Here is a 26,140-nt window from a genome sequence, read left to right on the forward strand (position 1 = left end):
CATGCAATCTCTATATAATATCTGTCTCTGTAGCAATTCTAATATTGTGTAAGCAGCAATGATACCTAACTGACATTTGCGGGTTACAAGAGCTGGTATAGTACCCTGAAGAAAGCCACTGCATGATGGCTGAAACGTCGGTTCCATCTACCCAGACGCGGCAAGACCTGGAAAACAGCAACAATCTTGAACATCTATGAGTTGAAACCTAAGCTCGACATTTCAATGTTTATTCAGGCCAGAACATTCTAAACAATTGTAAACCACAGAGAGTTTACCGTAATACTTCCAAATTGTTGCAACTGTTGCTTTTCCAGGTATACTGGCTGACTGATGGGACTTGTGCTCCTACAAGTAGTCAGAAGTCTTGTCATTTGATGAAGGAAATTGCAACACTGTAGACTTAATGGGTTTGAAAGCTTTTACTGTATCCAGCTAAAGGGTTTTTGGAGTTCCTTCTAATGGCTTGAATGACCGTTGTGCCAAGAAAACACAATAACTAACAACTCATGGACTGGTTTCAGTTCTGAAGTGCTCATTTGAAGCCTCTAATCCTTGTCTAGGACAGGCATTAAACAAAAACAAAACAAATTGATCAGTGGCTAATTATACCACTTCAAATCAAACCAACAAGATCCAGGCATAAGATAAAATGTTTTCATGCATCAATAGCTGGCAATGCATGGAAGCCTAAAGCCCAAGTTTAAACCTCAGGGAATTTCAAGTAATTTGAGCTCAGTTCATCCTTTGTGCTTATTTATTTATTCATGTTGATTTCTTTTTTTTTTTTTTTTAATTATTTATTTATATACTTTCAAATATAATCAATCAAGTAAAACTTGTACAGAAAGCAGGGTCCAAGAAATAAAGAAAACATCCAACATTGATACATACATTCCAATAGCAAAAAAAATTATTCCATCTTAGATCTCGTTCAAGTCCTCATATAAGATCCAAGATAAAATTAAACGGAATTTAAGGTAATCAATTAAAAAGGAAAGAACAATTATAGGTAAGACTATGATAAGGCAGTCATCTCTTCATCATGAGTTTTCTCCAGCCGTGACAGAGACAGGAATGTTGTCAATTGTGAGGGTTCAAAGAAAACATGTTGATTTCTTAACTATCTTTCCCACGTGCTCAGAACAGTTCGTGTTGTACAATGTATGAAAATCCAAACAACAAAAATAATAATAATAATTATAAAAGCAATAAAAAGACAAATTAGTACACAAGACAAGGTATAGAGTAACAAAGCTACAGAGGAGCAAGACAAGCATAAAAACCTGAAGAAACAATAGGAAACCATCCAGGAAGGAGGATCCTTAACTGGTCTCTTTAATGGGATTTTCTTTTTATGTTATCTACTCTTATGTTTCTACATTAATATTTGTTCAGTTAACTAACAAGTGATTGATTTTGGTTTTGTCCTTCCGGCTGCCTTTCCCAGGAAGGCAAACGAATGGATATTAACCTTCATTTTCACATTGAGGTCAATTCTTAGCAGACTGTCTGCCATTAATTTGAAACATCTCAATTAGTTTGCAAATTATTTGTGTGCTCACTAGTGCAATTCATTTAGGGGGCAATTCTTTAAAGAAACACCTAGATTTAGAGACAAGAATGTGTGTAAATGGCTGTATTCTGGTCGCACATATGCACTTAATTTATAGAATACCATAAGTTACATATGCATCCCTAGCATGTAAGTGCAAACATTTATACCAACTTAATACCTGGTCTAAGCAATGGCATAGTAAAAAAAGGGGGGGAGGGGGGTCCGCCCTGAGTCTCATCTTGGTGAGGGTGCAGGCACCCATCCTCCGCTCCACCCCCTGCTCATTCTCCACCGCCCAACTGCCACATGAGCACGCCTCTTCCCTTCCCCATACCTCTGTAATGTTCCTGGCGTGGCTCTTTCTCTGATGTCACTTCCTGGATCCACGCCTAGGAAGTGACATCACACTTTACTTTATACAGATCGCGCGCGTTGTGGGGGCATTGTGGGGGGCTTGGGGGGTTGTAACCCCCCCCCACATTTTACTGAAAACTTCACTTTTTCCCTAAAAAACAGGGAAACAGTTAAGTTTCCAATATAATGAGGGAGGTTACAACCCCCCAAACCCTCCACAACGCCACCGCGATCTGTATTAAGTAAACTGGTGGGGGGTTCCCCAACAAAAACCCTCGTCGGAGCCCCTAAAAACACTATTTTTCTTCGGCGCGTGCTTCTGTCTTGCGCTCAGTTGTCGGCACGCGCCTTTGTCTTCGGCGGTTTTGTCTATGAACCGAATCACATATTGCATTCAGGTACTGTAGTTAATTCCTTACTCCAGTGGCTTAAACTCTAAGTTCTACCCAGTGGTGTAGTGGGGAGGGTTTGGTCCACCCTGGGTGCGGTCTTCCTAAGGGTGTGGTCTTTGTAAGGGCATGGTATCCCTCCTCCTTTCCACCCCCCTCACCTCTCCATACTGCACACGGATGCCCCTTGCCTTCCCATGCACCTTTTTTTTTTTTTATTTCTCCAGCACCAGGTTGGTGCACGCGTCAGCATCAGCCCTCTTTCTGACCTCACTTCCAGGACCTGCACCTAGGAAGTGACATCAGAGGGTGAGCCAACATTGACGTGGGCATGCTGCTCACGCTGGAGAAGTAAAAAAAAGGTACAAGGGCGTGCATGCGGCGGGAGGCGGGAGAGAAGAACCACCACCCCTGGGTGCCGCTCACCCTTACTATGCCGCTGGTGCTACCTGTAGTAACGGGAGGAGAATTGACACGCCCAAGGTCACAGAAAGCATGTGTGGAAGAACTAGAGTTTGAACCCCGGCTCCCTTGCATTCTTAGCTCACTGTACTCCTTCTCTGCAGTGGAGAGAAAATGTATGTTTAGATTATGCAATAATAATTTGGTGAGCATTTAAAAGGTTCATCATTAATGCCAACCTCAACTTTCATTACAGTTTCATAACATTTTCATTTAGCTTACGTTGATTAATGATTAAAAAATTGGTTGGTCTATTGTAATTCCTATTGGATCTCTGATGTAGAAAGGGTTTTGAAGCATAGTTCTGTGTTGGATCATTTTTATTACAAGTAGTTTTGGGTATCTTTGTGTCTTTTTAAGCCAAGTATTTATGATACGTATGCATGAGTTAATGTTCATTCAAAAGTATTTAAATAATTGGTTTCTGGGTCCATGTTTATACGGTGTGCAAGCCTTACAGTGAGAATTTTATCTACTCTTTATACGTCCATCTGAATGTACATAAAATTTGAGCTTCTGTTTTTCACGCAATTAATTATCATGCTGGGTACAATAAATCAAATCAAACTGTATTGCTGGACAGTTATTTTCAAGCACATAGAATTCTGCTACAGGAGGTTAGCATATTGCCGTCACAGTCCTCAAGTCAATCCTTCCCCCCCCCCCCCTATAAAGTTCACCATTTGTCCAACCCTGGAGAGCATCACATGGGTGCACTGTAGCAGGAAGCACACACACACTGCAGCCACAGTGCCGACCAGACATAGAAACATAGAAGATGACGGCAGAAAAGGGCTACAGCCCATCAAGTCTGCCCACTCTGCTTACCCACCCCCTGTCTATGCCCTAATGACCCAATTTCCTTATCTTGACCCTCGTAGGGATCCCACATGGGTATCCCATTTATTCTTAAAGTCTGGCACGCTGTCTGCCTCGATCACCTGCACTGGAAGCTTGTTCCAATGATCAACCACTCTCTCTGTGAAGAAATACTTTCTGGTGTCTGCAGCAGCCACTCTCTCCTCCTCTCCCTATTGGCTAAGGCTCTTAACATTTGCATCTCCTCTTCCTATAGGCTAAGGCTCTTTACACCTGCATTGTGATGTCATAGAACTTTCTGATTATAGAAACATAGAAACATGATGGCAGATAAAGGCCAAATGACCCATCATAGAAACATAGAAGATGACGGCAGAAAAGGGCTACAGCCCATCAAGTCTGCCCACTCTGCTTACCCACCCCCTGTCTATGCCCTAATGACCCAATTTCCTTATCTTGACCCTCGTAGGGATCCCACATGGGTATCCCTATTTATTCTTAAAGTCTGGCACGCTGTCTGCCTCGATCACCTGCACTGGAAGCTTGTTCCAATGATCAACCACTCTCTCTGTGAAGAAATACTTTCTGGTGTCGCCATGAAATTTTCCGCCCCTGAATTTGAGCGGGTGCCCTCTTGTGGCCGAGGGTCCCTTGAGAAAGAAAATATCTTCCAGACGAACCCACCTGTACAGCCCAGCAGGGAACAGGAATTTCTGTGACCGCTGATGGGTGGAACCGAAATCTTACACATGCCTGGAAAATGTGCTGCCACCGCCTTGGACCATGCGGGACAGACAAGGGTTAAATTCGATACGCGTTGCTAAAAATTAGGCGCCTAACATTAGGCGCGACCACTTACACCGTGCCTATGGCTGGTAAATGCAGCAGTTGGGCGTGAGAATGCAACCATTTAGAAAGTGCACATAAGGTTAATCAGAACACCGCTAATACCCCCTTTGAGAGAAGTTAGGTGCTACGTTTAAAGAACAGGGATGTAAGTTACTTGTCCAATTGCTAATTAATGCCAATTAATGTTTGCTAATGCCAAATTAACACCAATTAGCTAATTGTTACACGTGCAACTGACTGCATTCTGTAACTGGGCACGTAATTGCGCATTTAACTTTAGTTGTCATATGTAGAATTTAGGAGCAAGTGGCATTGAATCTTGCTACTTTCTGGCATACTGTCAGGCACGTGTGACCCAGATTGGTCACTGTTGTAAGCAAGAAACAGGATTAATTGGACCTATGGCCTGACCCAGTCTGATAATTCTTATGTATAGGCCAAGAGTGACCCAAGGACAAACTTGGATCTGGCCCTAGGAGCCAACTTTTGAAAATTATTGGGGTGCTAAACCCAAAAGAAATTAAGGCCAAGAGTGACCCAAGGACAAACTTGGATCTGGCCCTAGGAGCCAACTTTTGAAAATGATTGGGGTGCTAAACCCAAAAGAAATTAACTCCCTAGACACAATCTGGGTATTTGTTCAATATTGGGGGTACTCAAGCACCCCCAGAGCTGGCTCCTATGGGTCTGGCCATGGGCAGAAAGTGAGAGGGAGCCAAGAGGTACACTACTGGGTTGACACAAAGAAGTTTGGTGAAATGTACGCCCGACTCCTGTACAACTGCAGAAAGCAAAGCCAAATGAATGGCTGCCACTATTGATTGCTGAGTTATACCGTGGCATGTGTTGCTGAAGGCTCTGAATTGTTTCTCTAAGGTACTCAAAAGACAAAAGAATCACTCTCAATAAACAAACTCTCAAAACCTACAATAAGCCAAAAAACAGGGATGTGTGTACATAAATACATCAGCTGCGATTTTTCAATCATACAACCAAGGTTTCATAAATCATTTAGTCGACTGCCTTTGAAATCCTCACGCACTCTCTCTGCTCTCCTTGGTACGTTCTATGTTTATAAACACGTGTTTAATGCACTCTAAAAACCCATCATCCATATAAATTTCAATATTTGTTGAAATAATACGGAAAACACCCCCCCCCAATGGAGCAATTAATTCCGAACTTAAACACTTCCTTTATGAAGCCTCATTATGCATACCTAAAACTTTGCATCCACAACACTGGCCGTACTTTACTTTATCATTTTCTGTCATGATTTCTTTTTTTGGGGGGGGGAGGGAACTTCATCAAAGCCTGCTAAGGGTGTCTTTAGGGGTTCAAGTTTCAAGTTTATTTTGATAAACCGCCTATATAAAATTTATATTAAAAAAATATTAAATCTTTCAAATGGACATATTTGCATAAAAGAATAACCTTATACATGAAACAAAATGGGAAGGGGGATGAAATACAATTTTTGTATAGGAAAGAGAGGGAAAAGAAGGAAGATACAAAAGGAACGGGGATCAAGATGCATCATAGATCTGCATTTTAGAAATCCTAAGAGTAAATAAGAATCTTTAAAAAATGTTTTAAGTTCTGATTTGAACTTGGCTATGGAATCTTGCTTAGTGCCCTTTGATGAATTCCCCTATTAGTCGTCTTTTTGTTTTGTAGTTTTGAAACCTTATTTCAGATTTGTGTCTTTTAAGGACTTTAAAACGACATTGCAGCCTTAAAAATGTCCGCCGATCATGTGTCAATCATGTGTCAGCGCTGTTTTGAGAATCTCATAATTGTATATAGGGTTCAAGATATTCCTCCATCCAGACAAGACATTGCCACAAAAGTTGTCAATTGAGATGGTTCAAAGAATACGTACTTAACAGAGCGGTAACACACTATACATTTACATATAAGGGAAAGTTTATAAAATGGTTCAGCACTAGAAACATGTTTTTTTTCAGGATAAATGATCTCATGTGTACTGTGGAATTGTAACAGATGTTTTAGAGAGCTTGAAGGCAATTTCATTAACTACTATACAGTAACTGCTTATAAGCAGTTTGCTGCTCAAAGGTTTGGAAGGCAAATCACCTAATTATTTGTTAGCTAATTAAAATGATCTTTATAAGATAATCCCAGCCTTGGGGATCTTAACCTACCAAAAGTTATATTTATATTACCTATCTGCTGTTTTATTCAGCACCTAAAAATGTGCCTTGTTAGTTGCTTATTTCAGCTCCCATTATTTCTTGGATACCATAGACAATAACCTGAAAGATAGAAGACATAAAGGGCTGGATTTTAGTAGCAGCACCTCCAAAAATGGCTCCGGCCACAAGTCAATCTTGTGTAGGTGCTGTTAACAGTAGCATAGTAAGAAGGGGGATGGTGTGCCCCGGGTGCCATATCGGTGGGGGCGCCGGCAACCCTCCTCCTCTTCGGCCCCCCGCCTCTTCCTATTCCTCCCCTCGTGCGCCCCTTCCCTTCCCTCGTACTTCTAGTTGAAGTTGTTATTCGCGGTGGTCAACGTTCTCGTCGTGACCCCGTCGGCTCTCCCGCTGTTGTCACTTCTGGGTGTTGTGCATAGGAAGTGACATCAGAGGGAGAGCCGATGGGGATCGCCGCGAGCAACAACTCCAACTAGATACAAGAGAAGTGTGTGTGTTTGCGTGTTAGGTGGGATCTGGGAAGGGGGTGGGGGAGCATGTGCAGCAGGGCGCCTCTCATCCTTGCTACGCCACTGGCTGTTTAGAGAATTGCAACTCACGTCTACCATAGGCGCCGGTAAGGTAGGCCAGGGTTTTGCAGGCCTACATTACTGGCACCTATGTTTGATGAAAATCGCATCTTCAGAGGCGCCTAAGGTCATTTTCAGCACAAATCACACTTCCCTAATCACCTCATATAATTAATTATGATCTTAAATAATAAATATATATATGTGTGAAAAGCTCAAACCCAACAACCAACTTCTAGTGATACACACACAGGCAGTTGTAAATGAGACCATCACAGCTGTTCACTATCTCATACCACTGCATATTATTTTCAGCATAAACCACGCCTACTTTGACCTTAGGCACCATTAGGTCCCTCAATTATGATGTCTTTTTTTCTAGGCACCTACGGGCGCCTACATTTTTAAAAAAATGACTTTTTAATTGGTTTTAAACAACACGATCAATTACCACGTTTATTAACGCCAATTAAAACAATTAAGTTATGCGGCAGTAGGGCGCCTACCTTTGCTTAACCTACGGCACCATTTATAGAATATAGTCCAAAGAGTTTATTGCGGCTTATAAAACTTTAAACATCTGTATCTCACAAACAATCTGTATCTCACAAACAATCTCACAAACAATGGAGTACGGAGTGTACTTTTGATAGAAGATAATTTGGATTATATTGTAAACAGGGAAAGGTGAACTTCTTTGAAAGATGTTTGACAACCCGTTGACAAAGACGTGAGAAATTGCTTTGGGTTTGCCAGGCCCCTCTCAGCAGGGCTGTATTTGAGTCAATATCCAGAGCAGATATCCAGAAAATGCCATTCATGTCTGAGGAAATCCACTTCTGATTGTAATCCCCAGATGCACTGAGAAATAAATATTCAGCAGCTTTTCACAGTGGCCCTGGGAGAAAGTCTACATTTTGCAGTGAACATGATGACAACTGAAATCCACTGGGGTTCATGCAACATCAAATGGTTTACGGAGTAGAGCCTCCCTAGAGTAACTGGAAAATACTTTTATACCATTTGGCAGTGTTTAAGAGGATTTAGAGAGCATTTCCACGAATCCATTGTGCTTTACTTTTAATTCAGTTTGACTTTTGTCTAAAAACATATCTCGTACAATTACTTAGTACAATTTTTATTTTTTTTAAAACAACTTAGTTCATAATGAAATCATTCCTGCTTACAAGTAGGATCATATCTTCCCCACAAAACCATTCCAATGCATTTTTTGTGATGGGTATTTTATGGTGGGTGTTCATTCTGTTTTCTCATTTTGGCTATACCACCAACATGATGTGTGTATCAAACAAGTGTAATTGAAGAAGCACTTAACTTTAGCCTGACGGGTACTCAACTGTTTCACTCCTTAGTTTTCTCAGGGGCTGTGTTGCGTCATCTGTACAGAATGAAGGCTTGAAATCTGGCTTATATGATGTGGTGTGAAGTGCACATACCCACATCATGTTGGTGGTATAACCAAAATGAGAAAACATGGAAATTTCATAAAGAGGACCGATGATGAATACACCACCCCAGTAAGGGCATGACAAAAGTTTGAGTAACGTCCTGGACATATGAGGTCCTAAGTTAGGTTAACATTCTACAAGTTTACTCCTTTTTTTAAAAAAATTTAAGAGTAAAATGCATGGCCATGGTTGGCATCGCAGCTGTCTTCTCCTAAAAGCCAGAAATGTCCTCATATAGAAACTGAATTGCAGTTTTGTAATGAGGTCCCTCAGTGCATAGGCCACCAGAATGCTTCAAGCAGTACATTATGGTGAATGCTATCAGGTTGAAGTAAAAATGTTGATAATTAAGATAGGCAAACACTGACAGACGTCTGTTCAGGAAAGGGAAGTAGGCCTGGTGGAGAGATTCCTCCTCTTTATGCAACATTTTCCCCATGGTAGACAACACAAATATGCCCCCTGATAACACACCAGATTTCCAATTAGCAGCTTCTGACAAATTCACATCAGCACACATAAATATACCACCCACTTTAGGTTTCTTTTACAGGATATATATATATATATATATTTTTTTTTTTTTTTTAAATAAAAACTCAATCTCAAATAAGGAACAGATAGGCAAGTTGAGCACACCATGTCAGTAGTCAAAAATGCCACGCTATCACAGAAAATAAGAATTGGATAATAAGAAATAATAGTATTAGTAGAACGTTATTACAATCAAAACAGAAAGCTTCATTTACAGAGTTTATGAATTAATGTCAATAGTTTTCTAACTCTAGGACATATGATTCTAAATTAATAAGAGTGAAGTAAAGGAAAAGAAATTTGTTGAAGTGAATTTAAATTATCTCATGTATTTGGATTTTCTGTTAACTGTTTACTGAAGAATATCACATTGTAAACCCTGTTTCTCTTACTAACATTTCCTTGTTTCTTCCAGGTTTTTCTTCCACACTCATACATCAAGTCAATGTGGTGTGACGTTCTCTATTAAAGTGGAACCAAAGGTCAAGGATTTCAATCTCAGTGTACCCAGAGGGACATGTTTTTGTGCAACACCTGACTGATTTGAAAATGAAATTCTAGTTACCGAATCTATAGAGGCCTGGAATAGTCTAATATATCTATAACAAGAAAGAAATGAATATACTGTGAGTATAATATCTGCATGGCATCCTTCCTCTTGTTAACGCCCCTTCTCTTCCAAAATATTTTAATGACAAATAATGTGATAACATGCTTACAAGATTAATATCCATTTATCTAAGAGCCTAAGATATTTTTACACTTCATTAAATTACGTGCTCGGATTTCTTTCACAAATAATAGTGTAATATGAATTAGTGACAGAAGTGCTGTTACAGCTTTTTTTAATGTATCTTCATTTTTATTAGGTGCGAGAAAGATGACTCATAATACCAGCTATATGCAATGCTGTACAGAGACTCATGGGAGTCATTTTAGGAAACATTTTCTGCATGTAGAACATGTTTTAGCATGACACATAAAATTGTGTGGGTTAACATGAGTACAAAGGAGGTGCACTATAAGGTCATGCCTATCTTTTTGTGATCTACACCTAGGTGTTCCCAAGGATTTAGTTTGGGCAGAGCAGGGCCCCAGGTTGCAATGTGTGTGTATGCCTTTGAGTTGACTACCAACCTACCGTGTTTCCCCGAAAATTATACTGGGTCTTATATTAATTTGTGCTCCAAAAATTACACTAGGGCTTATTTTCGGGGAATGTCTTATTTTTTTTTTTTATCATGTACAACAGTCACCTTTCCCTTCCTTTCCTCCACCCCATTCTTCCTCTTTCCTTTCTGGCCCTCCCCTCTCATGTGCAGCATCTTTCTTTGCCTCTCACCCATCCCCTTGTGCAGCAGCTCCGAGGCCTCCGGAAACGCAGCAGAAGGAAGGCCCCGGTGGGGAAGGCCGTGAAGCAGCCCGTTCAGAGGGATTAGGTGAAGTGAACCCCTTAATACTTAAGGAGGTTGATGCCCTCCCTCACGTTTCTTGCATGATCATTTTTTAAAGCTCTATCATAGGACTAATTTGTGAGTCAGTTCTTATTACTGTACACCTGACCATTTATGTCTTATAGGGAAAAATAAAAGGGTTTCCAATAATTTGAAACACAGTATATATATGTATTTATATCTATCTAGATATAGTATAACAGGCAGCCAGGGACCATTTCTCATGCAGTAGAGAAGCAAGGAAATATTCCCATGAGGTCATGGGGGGGGGGACTGGAGTAAGGATGGCTGGACTAAGAGGAGCTAGGGAAAGCTAATGAGTCTAATCTGGTCTAATTAACAATGTAGAGAGCAAGGAATTCAAAAGGAAGGCTTTCTAGTCTAGAGAGGGAGAGACATCCTGACACACCTAAGGGGAGAGAAGCACTCCAAAGGTTGGGAAGAGTTTCCCCGGCAGGGTCGACTGGACCATTGGACCAAAATCCCTGGGCCCTGAGCTCACGGCCAGTGCTTCACCTGCTCTAAACATTTTTCCCCCCTTCTCTCTTGGTCCCTTCTCATCTAGCCCTTAGTCCAGTATTGTTTCCTCTCCTTTCTCCATGATAGAAAGCCAGAACTGATAAGTCTCAGACTAGTTTACCTTGTGTTGGATTCTGAGCAGGTTTCTGAGGTTCTTTTCCTTCCAGTGTGAGAACTTATTTGGCTTGTGCAGTGGATTTTTTTTTTTGAGGTTTTTCTACCATCTCTTTTTGGACATGAAGTTCACAGCAGTGCCCTGCAAGGTGCCACACTACTCTGTTGCCATGTCTGGGTGGCCAGTCCATCACGTTTCTGGCCCCTCCCACATCCAAAAGGTCTTGTTCTAGGCGTTTTGGACTTGGACAATTTTTTGGGATGACAGTGTTATATAAAGATAGATGTAGTGGCGGTCTGGACAGTCAAACGGCTGGATGTAGAAGTAGATGATTTTTGAAAAAAAAAAAAAAATTGGATATATTTTTTGAGAATGGGCTTTGAACACTGTCGACTTTAGGCGACTAGCACCCTAAACGGACTTAGATGTTTGTTTTGATTATGCCCCTCCACATATGGCTTCTAGGTGAAAGTCTGCCTAGTTTCCTATTATTTGAGGTTCACCTGCAGAAAATTACAGTGGTACCTTGGTTTACGAGTGCACCGGTTTGTGCAAAAACATTTGCAAAACATTTGCATAATGGCCACCTCGGAAACCGAGCGTGGCTCGATTTACGAGCGCCCCCCCCCCCCTGTGATCCGGCATCCTCCCCCCCCGCAATCCAGCACCCTCCCCCCCCCCCCGCCGCAGTTGGGCAACCCCCCGCCGCTTCTTACAGTCATCTGGGCACCGGCACCGGCATGTCCTGTGCTTGGTGCCGGGGCCCGAAGATCGGCCTCCTCTTCTGCTGGGCCTTGAGCATCTGCGCATGCTCAAGGCCTGCAAGTTCACGTTCTGAACGTTCTGAACGTGAACTCGCAGGCCTTGAGCATGCGCAGATGCTCAAGGCCCAGCAGAAGAGGAGGCCGATCTTCGGGCACCGGCACCAAGCACAGGATATTGCCGGTGCCCAGATGACTGTAAGAAGCGGCGGGGGTCTGCCTGATCATGTCAAGGGGAGGGGGGGCTGGATCGCAGGGGGGCCTTTGGGGGGAGCAATGCCGGTTCTCGTGGGGGGGGGGGGAACGTATCAAAGCGAGTTTCCATTATTTCCTATGGGGAAACTCGCTTTGATAAACGAGCATTTTGGATTACGAGCATGCTCCTGGAACGGATTATGCTCGTAATCCAAGGTACCACTGTATGTACAAACCTCATCTGCCCTGATCTGATATTACTATGTTTTTCCCCCATCTAAGGTCTTGTCTATGCAAAAAGATTTTTCTGACTTGAGAAATGGTTCCACAGGAAGGGGCTGGTTCTAAAAAGGGTGGCGCCTCAATAAATGGTGGTGGCCGCATGTCAATCACACTTAGGCATCATTTACTAGTGATCGACAGCATTGCGGCTAGCAACGCCTATGTAAAAACTTAGGTGCCTGAAATGTAGGCGAGGGTTTTGAAGGCCTACATTTCAGGTGCCTAAGCTTTTGGAGAATTGCGCTTAGCGGCGCCTAAGGGTTCCTTTTATCAAGGTGCGCTATGGGGGTTAGCGCGCTGGACATTTCATCACGCGCTAAGCCCCGCGGCAAGCCAAAATGCTAACGCCTCGTCAATGGAGGCGTTAGCAACTAGCGCGGCAGGCGGTTTAACGCCCGGTATTCCGCGCGTTAAACCCCTACCGCGCCTTGATAAGTCACACTCTGCTCATAGAAATGCCCACTTAGGTGTTAGGCACTGCTAAGCGCCACTGGACACGTGCCTATCTTTTATAGAATTAAAAAGGCGCCTATCGCTCAAATAATTTTATTTTAGCCGTTATTGAGCCTATTAAGAGTATTTTGCCAATTAACTCCCCCTTTTACAAAACCGCAGCGTGGATTTTAGCACCGGCCATGGCAGCTGATGCTTGTAGAATTCCTAAGAGCATCAGTGCTGCTACCGCCACAGCTGGTGCTATAAACCACGCTACAATTTTGTAAAAGGAAAGGTAAGTTAGGTACTTAAGAGGCCCTTTATACAATCAGCCCCCGAAACGTATAACTTTTTTTTTTTGCATTTTGAATTACAGCTAATAGTTTTGTGAAAAAAACCAATAGAAAAATCCAAGGTCTAGTAGATAATTTTTAAAAATGCGTTTTATTATGAAATTGTCAGAAAAGGAGCATTTACAATACATTAGAGCTGATGAGGTGTTGATCATCTTTAGAGAAGGATTACTGGAAAAACATGATGTGTAAACATTCTCAGTCCTTGGGGGGCCCACCAGGTTTTCAGGATATCCACCATGAATATGCATGAGGTGGATCTGCATACAACAGAGGCAGTATGAGCAAATTTATCTCATCCATAGTTATTGAGAGTATCCTGAAAACCTGACTGGTTGGATGTATCTCGAGGACTGGGTTAATAAGATCAACTGCAGTAACGAAAGTACATATGCTATTTCAAATGCCATATAAATCATTCAGATCCCATATAAACTGGGTTGTTAAAACTTTCTGCTGAAGTTAATGCATTAAAAATTATTTTTTTCATTTTATATGCCATAGACATAGGCTAATTGTTCTCAAAGTGTGCTTTTGGAACCCATCTCTGATGGGTTTGTAAAAAGCTTGAGTTTCATCGAAAGGATACCTCTTCAGTCTATTGCCCCTAGATATTGAACCAAATTATTAAAGCAGATTTAGGGTTACCCTTTATGCTTAACCTGTGTCCAAGCATCTGCCAGTGATTAAGTTTATTATAGTAATATAGTAGACGAAGGCATATAAAAACCTGAATGGTCCAGTTTGCCCGACAGTTACGCTCATTGTTAATTTATGATTACACCAACAATGAATGTGGTCATGGTTTGGTACAAATTGTACTGTTCTGGATTATATAAAGTTATAATTCCTTCAAAGGTGGAGAATGGGGGATCTGGTGACAAACAATGGAACACATTTCAGGTGGTTTGTCACTAGCATCTTATTATCTAATCAACCTAACTTTTCAAACCACCCTCGTATTAGTGTTTTTATCAACAGAATTTTAGAAAGTCAAAGTTTGACAAATGTTTTGCAAAAAATAAAAAGAAGTTAACAAACCAATTAGCATCCTTACGTCAACCAAACCAGAGGCCCATGCTGAAATGCACAGAGCTGCTCTACAACCTGCTCTCAACACATCTATCTCCTTTTCTCTTCCCCAGTAGCGTTTTCCTCTCCACTACTTCAGGCTGCAATTTGAGACTCAGTGGGAGTGACATGTTGGTTTATTATGTTGTCTGCACCTTCATCGTAGGGAGATCGTGATGGTTGTACAGGCAAAACAGGACTGGCAGTGCCCCATGGTGCAAGAGATTCTGATTGCTTGAGAGCATGCGTGATTCTCCTATTCAGAGACTTGGCACCATCTTTCTTAGCATTTCTTGTACAATTGCATGCAGATTAACTGGCCATCATTACTAAAAGCAAGCATAATGTTGGCATTCATTATAATTCTGCTGGACATAAAGGATTTGCTCTTTTATCCCCAAAATAGGAGTAAAATATATCGCATAGTCCCAAGTTAGTTTATATTCAATCCCAGAACAATGTTGATATTTCATATTATTTTTCAACAGAAATTTTCTCTTTTCTTTATCTTATAGTTAAAAAAATATATAATACAATGCTCAGAAAATGGCTACCAAGTCACTCTTCATGTTCATTTTTCAACAAAATGTGAAACAGCACCCATTTTCGATCATCACACTTATCTAGAGCTTATCTGTTCTAGATAATTGACAAGAGAATATTAAGTGCACTTATCTGTTTCAATTCATATTTTTCTTTGGAGCTTGCTTGGTCTTCAGTGAATTCACTCAACAAATCTTCACCTCTGTGCTTCCATAAACAACCCAACTGGGTGCACTTAAATCTTTTGCCAGTTATCTGGAACTAAGACTTAAGAACGGATAAGCTCTAGATAAGTGCGATGATCGAAAATGGGTACTGTTTCACTTTTTGTTGAAAAATGAACATGAAGAGCCACTTGGTAGCCATTTTCTGAGCACTATACAATATTATAGTATTTAATATATGTTTATATATTTTTATGTCTAAGATAAAGAAAAGGAAAAATTTCTACTGAAAAATAATATGAGCATTGTTCCAGGATTGAGATATTGAGCATAAAGGATTTGGCCATAATATCAAGCAGGTAGTTAGGGAGTCACAGTCAAGAGGACAGATCATTGATGCAAAGTGATGTGGCCTAACCACAGTTTATAGTTGATTAGAAAAGCATTCTGGGTTACATAGCAAGTAGACAAACTAGTCTCGATCCAGAGGCAGCAGATTTGGTGCAAGCAAACAAGAGAGTCGGGTTTTTCAGCTCTGTATGGATGATTAAATGCATCATGGTAGCATCTAAATTAATGGGAGACCAAGGGAAAGGCTACAGTATGACTACTTTGGGTCTACAGTAAGTTATCTGAGTTAATGGTGGAGTTTATGAGAGAGACTTACTTGCAGTGCAGATCTTCAGTAGGTGGCCCCTTTAAAAGGTCTGGAGAAAAATATTTTACCCATGTATTTCTCAGTTCACTAAGGAGCCTCAATACTAAGTGTGTTAAGATTTTGTATTTACTACACCTGAACAGTAGGATTTAAGATGGGATAAATGTAGACAGGCCAGCCTTGCCACTAGTTGCACTAGGCATCGGCCTAGGGTGGAAAAATTTGGGGATCAGTGGCGTGGCTCTGACACACATGAAAGCCTGCCTCCCTTCCCCTGCTGGACCTGCAACTGCTGCCCCTTACCTCTTCCCATACTGGCCCCGAGCTTAAAGAAGAGTGAAAACTGCCTTGTCCTAAGCCCATCTCAGGCAGATTTCCTGTCAGAGGAAGGTGGGGCATGGTAACCCTTAAGTGTACTTAACAGGGCCTATGCAGTGCTCTATCGTTTTTAAGCATTGAGCTGGCCCAGCAGGAGGTAGGGTGGCAGTGGCCCAGAAGCTGGTAGAGAAAGGGGGAGATGCTGGATGCAAGGTAGTTTTAAAGAAGAGGAGCTAAGATGCTAGCCAACAGGGAGTTAGGGTTTGAGGGGAAGGAAAGATGCTGGCCAACTGAGAGTGAGGTGGGGGAATAGACAGAGAAAGGGGACATGCTGATCGGGGGAGAGTTAGGGCTTTGAGCCACCATGGGTGAAGGCTTGACTAGGGCATCTGATACCCTTACACCAGCTCTGAATTCAGGGGTCATGCCCAGCATCTACTCTGCCTTTACTTTCACAGGTCCAATGTTACATGCATTGGCAAATAGCACTGATACATCTACGATGTCTGCCAATGCATGAAACGCAAGCTTCAGGTTCAACAACAAAAACCCCATGATTACAATCCAATTCCCTTGCTCCATCTGGTGCCTCCCTATGATCACCCTATTGACAAATTAGGTGTCTCCCAAAATAAGTCATACTTATCAGATGCCTTCAATTATGAGTACAAGACCCCTTCAACAATCTATTACCCTCCTGTGCCCCCTGACTCCCTCCCAAGGGCTCAATTGGGGGTTGTCTGTAGTCCAGTGAATGGGCAGGAGCTGTCCCCCTTGGCTCCCACCCCATAGCTGCTTGTGGGTTCAGCTAAAACCCTTAGTGATAATCTCATGATATTATTACTAGAAGTCAATCTGCCATGTAAGGAGTGATTGCCAGGGTGATCCCCTGGGTGAGTCCAGGGGGGTTGCAAGCGAGGTAGTAGATTGGGGATGAGTACTTTTGTTGGCGGGCACCTGATTGGGAGGGAGGGGTACCTAAGGGTGAATTTCAGGTGGTTATATGGTTTGTTTGTTTTCACGATGAATAGAGATAGATTTTGTTCTCTAAGTTAATGCCTATTAAAGATCTGATTTACTCTATGTCCTTCCCAGACAATTATGTTGCATTATAAGGTCATAAATATTATGTATAATTTTGCTGCAGATGAAATCTACTCAGTATGGCATGTCCTCCGTAACTTCGTAGTAGATTTAGGCATGGTTTTATCATTTCTGTGTGCGCACACCAGTTTCAAAGTAATCTAATACTGAGTTTTATTTACATTCACATTTGCAGCAGTTCTCATTTAAAACATTTGATGTTGAAAATAAGAAATGTATTCACTTGAGGCGGCATTCATGTTTCCAGATATGACACTGGACCTTTAATGTATCACCATACACTGTACATTTAGTGACCGTAGTTATAAACAGTGCAACAAGGGCCATAAGCACATAAGAGTTGCCATACTGGGACAGATCAAAGGTCCAACAAGCTCAGTATCCTTGTTTCCAACAGTGGCCAACCCAGGTCCCAAGTACTAGGCAGAAACCCAAAGAGTAGCAACATTCCAAGACTGAGACTGTGATGTCAAAATGCCTCATTCCACCAATGCCTAAGAGCCGACCTCATCAGTGATGTCACAATGGCTTGATTGTCCTAGACTTGGCTCACATGAGAGCTGTCATACTGGGACAGACCGAAGGTCAATCTAGCCCAGTATCCCATTTCCAACAGTGGCCGATCCAGGTCACAAGTACCTGACAAGATCCCAATCATAAGGTACATTAAAAATAGCTTTGAAGGATAGTGATTCGAAGGTGCAAACTGCTTGGCTGTTAGGATGTTTTATTCACATGTAAATCCCCAATAGACACACTGGTGTAACAGCACAAACCTGGAAAGTCATATTGAGAATACATTCCATACTATCGGAGACATTTTCAGATGTCCTTTATTTTTAGGATTTCTGGAGCAGAGCATGGAGGTTGCTATGTTCAATCCACTTGCACATGTTGCAATAAGAATGTCACATACAAGGGGGTGGACTGTGGGAAATAACATCCCAAGGGATTTTTCTCATACCGACTCATCCCCTTCACTGCTGGCCAGAAAGAATTCCCAAGGCCTGGTCCAGAGCAAGAGCGGAAACAAACAAAGAAACTGCAGGGCCTCAGAGCAGCTGCAGCGCTGAAGGTCCCGCCTTGTCTCTCCCTCTTTCTGTGCTAAAGGAAAGGGCGAGAATGTGGCAAGACCTTCATGTTTGACAGCGGGGGGGGAGTAGGGCTGCCAGAAAATGTGAGCAGGCAGTTGTTAGGTAAGCCACATTTTAATGAGAGTGAAATTTAAAGAATAAAGTGATGTTTTTTTAACAATGTTATATTAAATATAAATCGTGCAGGCTTTGAAACCTTTTTTTTGATATCATTGAATAGGTACAGTCAAATAAAAGACTGACGTGGTGGAATCAGACCGCAAAAGTTTCTAAACCCCTGAGGAAGCTTTATTCGTGAAACGGCTGAGCTCTCGTTGGAACAAGCTAAGTACTTTTGCTAAACTCTAGTCTGAATACACGAAATTTCCAGCATTTTTAAAGTTGAGTAGCCTGTTAGGAGTCATGATATTTGTACCCCATTACACACCGATTAATTTGGGCGTTTGAAGTTCACAGGTTTACTCATTAGGGATATCAGTGTAACATTTGCTTCAGTGTATATATCAGAAGGCCTTCGTGTTAGAACAGCAGCTTGGAGCAGGGTTGCCAGATTTTATGATTGTAAAATCCGGACATCTTAGACCCCCGCCCACAGGCCTGTCCATCTCCGCTCCAGTCCCAGGCTAGCTCCGCCCCCCCCGCTGCCTGCTTCGGTCTGGCTGCTCAACGCAATTGAGAGGAAGCTTTTCAAAACCCGGACAAAGTGCCAGGTTTTGAAAATCTGACCCCCCCCAGACATGTCCTCACAAGGAGAACATGTCTGGGAAATCCGGATGTCTGGTATCCCTAGCTTGGAGGCCTCAGACTTCTTTTTCTTCTTCAATGGCAGTGTGACCTTCAAGTGTAGGGTGCAGGAACTTCCCATTCCCAGTAGCAGGCAGACCACCATGGCATTCCCAAAAGGAGCATATCTCTAGGGAAATCCGGACGACTGGTAATTCTACTTTTTATGCTTTGAAGCAAGCATTGGGGATACAGAGCACTCTGCAAAATTTTAATTTGCTTTATGAAAGCTTCTGGTAACAGAGGCATATAAGACCATAAGAAGTTGCCTCCACTGGGTCAGACCAGAGGTCCATCGCGCCCAGCGGTCCGCTCCCGCGGCGGCCCATCAGGTCTATGACCTGTGAAGTGGTTCCTGACCATTTATATAACCTACCTCTGCTTCTATGTCTTAGAAAAATCTATTTAAACCCACAAACAAGGCTGGGGTGGGGTCTTCTCATGCTTCTGATCTGTACAAAGAGTTGACAAAACATTTGCATTTTGGGCAGGCAATTTGAATAATTGGTTAAATACAATAATTTCCCAGACTCAGACTTATTACACCTTTTGAAAATCTATGAAAACATATCTTTTTTGAAAAATTTGTCAATTAAACGTCAATTATACTCTGTAGGCTCTAAGAATTTATTGTCACTGAACTGTTCAGTCTCTTGAATGTGAACCGCCTAGAACTAAATGGTATGGCGGTATACAAGAAAAAAGTTTATTATTTATTATTATTCATAAGCCCCAGAGAATGCCTTGCTGGTGAGAAGCTCGAGTTACAGCCTCTTCTGCCTCCCTGTTTTCTTTATTGAATAGGTTTCAAGCAGGCATGTTGTAGATGATCCTTTTGGGGGGGGGGCAATTCTCCACCGGTCATCTAATTTCAGGTGCCAGAATGATGAGCAGCAAGGTCCATGTTCTGTATATGGCATCCTAAATTGCATGCGTAAATCAGCGCCTATAACTGATTTGTGTGCACAAATTAATTAACAAGCCAATTGGTGCTAATTGGCAGTAATTAGAAGTTGCATGCATAATGTTTCGGGCGCGTCACTTCTAATGTGCAAGTCTCAAAAGGGGGCATGGCTACAGGTGGGGCCTGGGTGGATCGAGGGCATTCCTAAACATTAGGGGGCGCTGTTATAAACTATGTCTGATCTATGCATAACTTTAGGCCTGGTTTTCCTTGGCCTATATGGGTGTGCTGAATGTTATGCCACGGGTGCCTTTTATAGAATTATGTTAAGCACCATTCAGGTTGGTGCCAATTTTTCAGGCCCCGTATAGCGAATAGAACTGCTGCCTGATGTTGTGAGTTCGATCCCAGCATACCCTCCATTGCCCTAGGTACCACAATTAGATTATGAGCCTGCTGGGACAGATGGGGAGAATATCTGAGTACCTGATTACTATTCAATGTATTATAAACAGCTTTCAGTGAATCTCTTCAGGAAAAGGCAGTAAAATCCCCCCCCCACCCCAAAAAAAAAAAAATTGGGGGGTAAGTATAAATGCAATGCTGGTTATTACGCTAGTATTCTATAATAGCAATTGTGCATGTAAGTCCACAGTTATGGACCTAACTTAAGTGCTTGCGCCTAAAACTAGCCCAATGGCTGGTGTAAAAGCATGAGAACTGATAGTATTCTATAATTTATGCGTGTAAGTGCTAGACAAGCCCCAGCCCGCCTAAGCCCCTCCCAGCTCCATGCCCCACCCTTGCAGTTGTGTGCTATGGATTTTGCACACTCAATTTGTAGAATCCCAGCTAAGGCCAGCTAAACACATAACAGCAAATTAACACCAATTATAGCCAATTGGCAGCTAATTTCACAATTCATTACACGTGCAACTGACACCATTCTACAACTTGTGCAAGAAACTTTGCACACTAATTGTGTGCGTAGGTTTATAGACTAATTTAGTGCAAGCAGAGAAACAAGTTACTTGGTGCTGTTTTATTTACAAAATGGAAGAAACTGTAAAGAAATGTAAAGCTTGTTTGTGAGACGCTAAGAATTGCTCTTCAACCTTTTTTTCTCTTGTACAGATGTTAATTACATGGCTTTAACTGCTAAAATATTTGAAGGAGAAATGTTTTTTTTTAGTAGGTTTGGAATTTGTTGGATTGGAGTAAAGAATGACACGGGGACAAATTTTTCCCTTTCCCCGTGGGAACTCATTTGCCAGTCCTGTTGAGTTCTTTTCCTGTCCCTACACCATTCCTGCAAGCTCTGTCCTCATCTGCATAAGCCTCAGACACTTTAAAAATCATAAGTAGCAACATTCTAGAGCTCAGATTGTGATGTCATAATGCCTCATTCCACCAATGCCTAAGCTCCATCCTCATCTGCACAAGCCTCAAACACTTTAAAATCCTAAGTAGCAACATTCTAGAGCTCAGATTGTGATGTCATAATGCCTCAATCCACCAGTGCCTAAGTTTCAAGTTTTATATTAGTTTGATGAATCGCTTATTTAGTTTTACTAAGCGAGGTACAAAATTGATAAAAATATAAACATATATTTAGACATACAGTTTAAAATTTAGAATAATGGGTTAGATAAATAGACTTACAGACCGACTAATACACAAGGTAAGAGGGAACAGAACTACAATTCTGTCCTCATCTGCACAAGCCTCAAACACTTTAAAATCATAAGTGTTTGAGGTTTGTGCGGTTAAAGGCAGAGTTTACAGGAATGGGGCAGGGACAAGGAGAGTGACAAAACACGTGGGGACAGGGAATTTGCGTTCCTGCGGGGATTGGGACAAATTTGTCTCCTTGTCATTCTCGAATATGAAGCAATAAGTCACCATTATTTCTAAGCAGCAGAAAACCTGTGGGAGCTTAGCATAGCCAGAAGTGTATTTCTGGGTGGGCCCATGAATTTCCCCCCTATTCGTTGTTAAAAATTAATACTTTGGCTGGTGGGGATCACCAAATCTGACAACTGAAGGAGCCTCCAGGCCATCTGAATTGAAGTCTAATGGGTGTACGTGAACTGAACATAAGTGGCGTTGCCAGCCTCGGCAATTAGAAGCGCACCGCTGGCTTCCCCACTGTTCATATGGCGCAGGGGGCTCCTGCAGAGCATATCTTCAACTGGTGGTGCTTAGGGATTCCTGCCAGCAACACCAAGGTACACCACGACTGGATGGGCATGAACCCAAAGTAGGTGGGCCCACTCATGTCCACCCAGGGCTATACCATAGGCACTTAAATTGTTTAAGTGTATTATTAAAAACTAGATCCATTGCTTACAATTAGGTGTGTTAATATGTAGTGTACTCTAATGCAATATCTGCTGTTAAAGGAAGAAAAGTTATTGCCTTTTGTAAAAGGCCCCTTAGCGTTTTAGGCATGTTTTCCTGAGTAAACTTCCCGTTTTATTCCTTGCTTCTGCATGCTTTTCATGAAATCAGATACGGTTCTTCATTAACAATTGGTTTTTAATAGAATAGGTCATATACTGTTTGTTTTATCCAATGTTCCTTAGGTTATTTATTGATATGCTGGTAAATTTTTCATTTTTTTTCCCCCATTTTGTTACACATTTGCTTTACTTTGCCTTGAGCACGTAGAACAGCAAAACATAAATGTAACAAATGAAAACAAGACAAATAAAAACCCAACATATTGTGCTAGGGGTACAAATCTCTCTACACTTAACACGAGAACCTAAGCATCGCCATACTGGGACAGACTGAAGGTTCCTCGAGCAGCTCAGTATCCCGTTTCCAACCGCGGTCAATCCAGGTCACAAGTACCTGGCAAGATCCCAAACGAGTAAAGCAGATTTTATGCTGCTTTATTCTAGAAATAAAACAGTGGATTTTCCCAGTCCATCCTGCTAAGCTAACTGCTTTCACCACATTCCCTGGCAACAAATTCCAGAGTTTAATTACACATTGAATGAAGAAAATTGGCTCTGGTTTGTTTTAAATCTACTACCTAGTAACTTCATTGCATGCTCCCTAGTCTTAATATTTTTGGAACGAGTAAACAAAGTGATTCACATCTACCCGTCCTGTTCCACTCAGTATTTTATAGACCTCTATTATATCACCCCTGAGCCCTCTCCTCTCTTAGGAGAAGAGCCCTAGCTCGATACTCGAGGCCCCCACTTACCTTGCCTTCAGAAAACTACTAAAAACTTACCTATTCAGCAAACATGACCCTTAATTAATCCCTTCACCCCACATAACACCGGCCCCACCCCTCCCCCCTTTCGCCCTCACCAGATCATCCCTTGTCCCTCTCTCTACTTCCCTTGTCTAGTTCGATCAAAGCTGCAATTTCTGTTAAATTGCTGTACATTTTCCCTTCATTGCAGACTACTGTAAACTGCTGTAACTTCCTCGCTGACTGCTGTAAATTGTTGTAATCTATCGTAAATCTGCTTGTAACTTGTTGTAAATCTGATTGTAATTTGTTGTAAATCTGATTGTAACTTGTTGTAAATCTGCTTGTAACTTGTTGTAAATCTGCTTGTAACTTGTTGTAAATCTGCTTGTAACTTGTTGTAAATCTGCTTGTAACTTGTTGTAAATCTGATTGTAACTTGTAAATAAGCTTGTCAATGCAGATCATTTGTTAATTGATGTAAACCGCCTAGAACTCGCTGGGTATGGCGGTATATAAGAATAAAGTGATTATTATTATTATTATTATTAGCTACTTTAGCCTTTCCTCATAGGGAAGTCGTCCCTTCACCTTTATCATTTTCTTCGCCCTTCGCTGTTCCTTTTCTAATTCCGCTATATCTTTTTTTGAGATGCGTTGACTAGATTTGCACATCGTATTCCTTCAGGTTGCCTATGCATTTTGCTAATGGACGCCTGAAATGTTCTCTACTTTCCCATGGTTTTCTTACTTTAATTTCTTTTCATTCTAAAATAGCTGCATTGTCGGACGGCAGAACCAAATTTGGATAGACGTCACATGGATCCAAATGAAGTGAAGGAATGATTAGCCCTAAAGTTAACACGCTTACTTCTAGACATCCCAGTATGTGGGCGGGTCTCTACCTCTGTGCAAAAATTACTGTAATTACAGTATAGTTCTTAAAAAAAAATAACTCAAAGCAGAAATCATACTTCCAAACAAAGCTGAAACAAATTAAGAACCCAATGAAACCACTTCGTATTAGGAAAAAAAAAACCTTATATCATCAACTGTTGTGAATAAACCAATGTTGCACTGTGAAGTTAATTCGGGGAGGGGGGAAGCCTATGTAAAAATATACAGTGTTATTTCAATGTTTAAGTCCGATTTGCGTTCATCAGCTGAAAGCCCTGTTTTGTTATTTTACATGTCTCCAATCCAAACCACTGTATTGCCTTTTTTGATACCTGAAACTTCACAGTGTAGAGTATTTTGCCTCCCATTGATGATAAACAGTGATTCATTAGCTGGTGTGATGAGGTACTGTCCAAATAATCCACTGTCTCTTATAATTCTGTTTTGGCTGTCCCATGGCCAGTCTTTTGATGCTATAGGATCCTTTAAATTCTTCAGCATGCCCATCCTTCCAGTAGACAGGTCTACGAAAAGAACATCTGTTTGCAAATGTGAAGTAGCATAAATGTAATACTGATTGCCTTCCAAGAAAGAGGCTTGAAATGTCAGGTCAGATATTTGTAAATCTGTTTGTAAATTGTAGATCATCTCAATTTTGCCCTGGAAGTTTATTGCCTGAACTTGTATCCTTCCAGTGTCTTCATCCGTACTAACCAAATAGCGCCCATCAGGGGAGATGTAAGGTTTTCCAGATATGTTGCCGTTAGGGCCAATCACGGTATCGGTAACACTGTCAATAATAAGCTGAACTGACTCCGATGTTGACGTATTCTTTTTACACTGGACAAAGAAATAGCCACCCAGGTGTGTACCAGCCATGCTCTGTGGGACACAGCCATGGTTCACGAAGCTGATGGTTTTGATGAGGGTCATCGTTTCCAGGTCAATTTTTTGAAGGGTAGAGTTGGATCTATTGAAGATAAAACCAAACCTGAAAAAGAGAAGATGACACTGATGTTATTTTCTTGGGAATTAAGCACTTTAGGAACAATTCTATAACTTGACACTTGGAACTTAAATGCCTCAATATTTTGTATCGAATACCAATTCTCCGTAAAAGCATCTTGGTAGCAAGATTCTATAGAACAATAGTGCAATTCAGTGTCAAATCACCTACATGTTTGTATAGACCTGGCACCATGCAGTATATAGTGAGCAAAATGCCAGTTGAATATTGATGTTATAATGCTTCTCTTGGTCCATCTTTATTGGCTCCTAGTGGAGTTAAGAATTCAATATAAGATACTTACTTTACCCATAAGAAGACTGTTCATACAGGTCCATCACCATATTTATTTGCCCTTACTCATACTTCCCTGTTCCCTTTGTTCATAAACTAACTATGATCTGGACCTTCTAGGCTGTAAATTGGCTTGCCTTGAGTGCTTATTATTTCTGAGCACCTTTTCTATGGAATAATCTCCCTCTGCCATTAAGCTTTGAGGTTTTTAAAAATCATAATGGCTTGTATATTTCAGCGGGACTTTGGGATACTGGTATTTAGCTAGAACAGTTTACTATATTGTGTAACAGTTTACACATTGTTTTCATGTTGCTTTGTTGTATCTTGGCTGTTTGCTCTCTTTTCCATTATTTGATCGACGTTTCTTGCCTTTAGTCTATAAATCTGCTTTGACTTGCTTGAGCAAATAAAGTGGTATAGCAAATACAAATGGGGTATCCACTGTGCCAACTTTTTTTTTTTTTTTTGGGGGGGGGGGGGGCAGGCAGAAGGTCCTTGATTTCGTAACATGCTTGGGTCCTTCATTCTATTGCTGTTCAGCTAATGACTGCAATATTGTCAACCATATAAAAAAAAACAAAACACTAATGCAAACAAATATATGAGTGGACGATATTCCAATATAGAACAAGCTGATAAAAATTTTTTTTTTTTTAACTTGTCTTGAATTTCTCTCTTGCTCTATCCCTTCTCCATCTCCACTTCTCCTTATCTATCCCCTTGCTCCTCCTCCCTTCTTTATTTTAATATGTATCCATACTGGTTTTTTCCTTTGTGTCCTGTTTGTCTGTCTTTTGCT

The 26,140-nt window shown here is 41.3% G+C and overlaps 1 protein-coding gene and 1 long non-coding RNA gene across 7 annotated transcripts in view; one reads left to right on the forward strand and one right to left on the reverse strand.

Moving 5' to 3' along the window:
- LOC117351496 overlaps window positions 1-20,151 on the forward strand; it is an 86,968-nt gene extending 66,817 nt beyond the window's left edge. The window contains exons 2-3 of one of the 2 annotated variants that reach the window (XR_004537441.1): window positions 9,593-9,803; window positions 18,464-20,151. This is a non-coding gene — a long non-coding RNA (uncharacterized LOC117351496). Of the gene's footprint in view, window positions 1-9,592; window positions 9,804-10,499; window positions 10,712-18,463 lie in introns of those variants that run through there. The other variant, XR_004537440.1, reaches the window with a different exon arrangement.
- A 3,459-nt stretch (window positions 20,152-23,610) lies between these two features.
- The window catches only part of FSTL4 (follistatin like 4), a 529,137-nt gene continuing 526,607 nt past the window's right edge, over window positions 23,611-26,140 (reverse strand). For all 5 annotated transcript variants that reach the window (XM_033927446.1, XM_033927449.1, XM_033927448.1 and 2 more), the window contains one exon: window positions 23,611-25,029. In XM_033927446.1, coding sequence (XP_033783337.1) covers window positions 24,327-25,029 — 703 coding nt within the window. In that variant the 3' untranslated portion in view covers window positions 23,611-24,326. The remainder of the gene's footprint in view (window positions 25,030-26,140) is intronic.

The sequence above is a fragment of the Geotrypetes seraphini genome, chromosome 18, assembly GCF_902459505.1.
Source record: "Geotrypetes seraphini chromosome 18, aGeoSer1.1, whole genome shotgun sequence".
In the NCBI taxonomy this organism is placed as follows: Eukaryota; Metazoa; Chordata; class Amphibia; order Gymnophiona; family Dermophiidae; genus Geotrypetes; species Geotrypetes seraphini.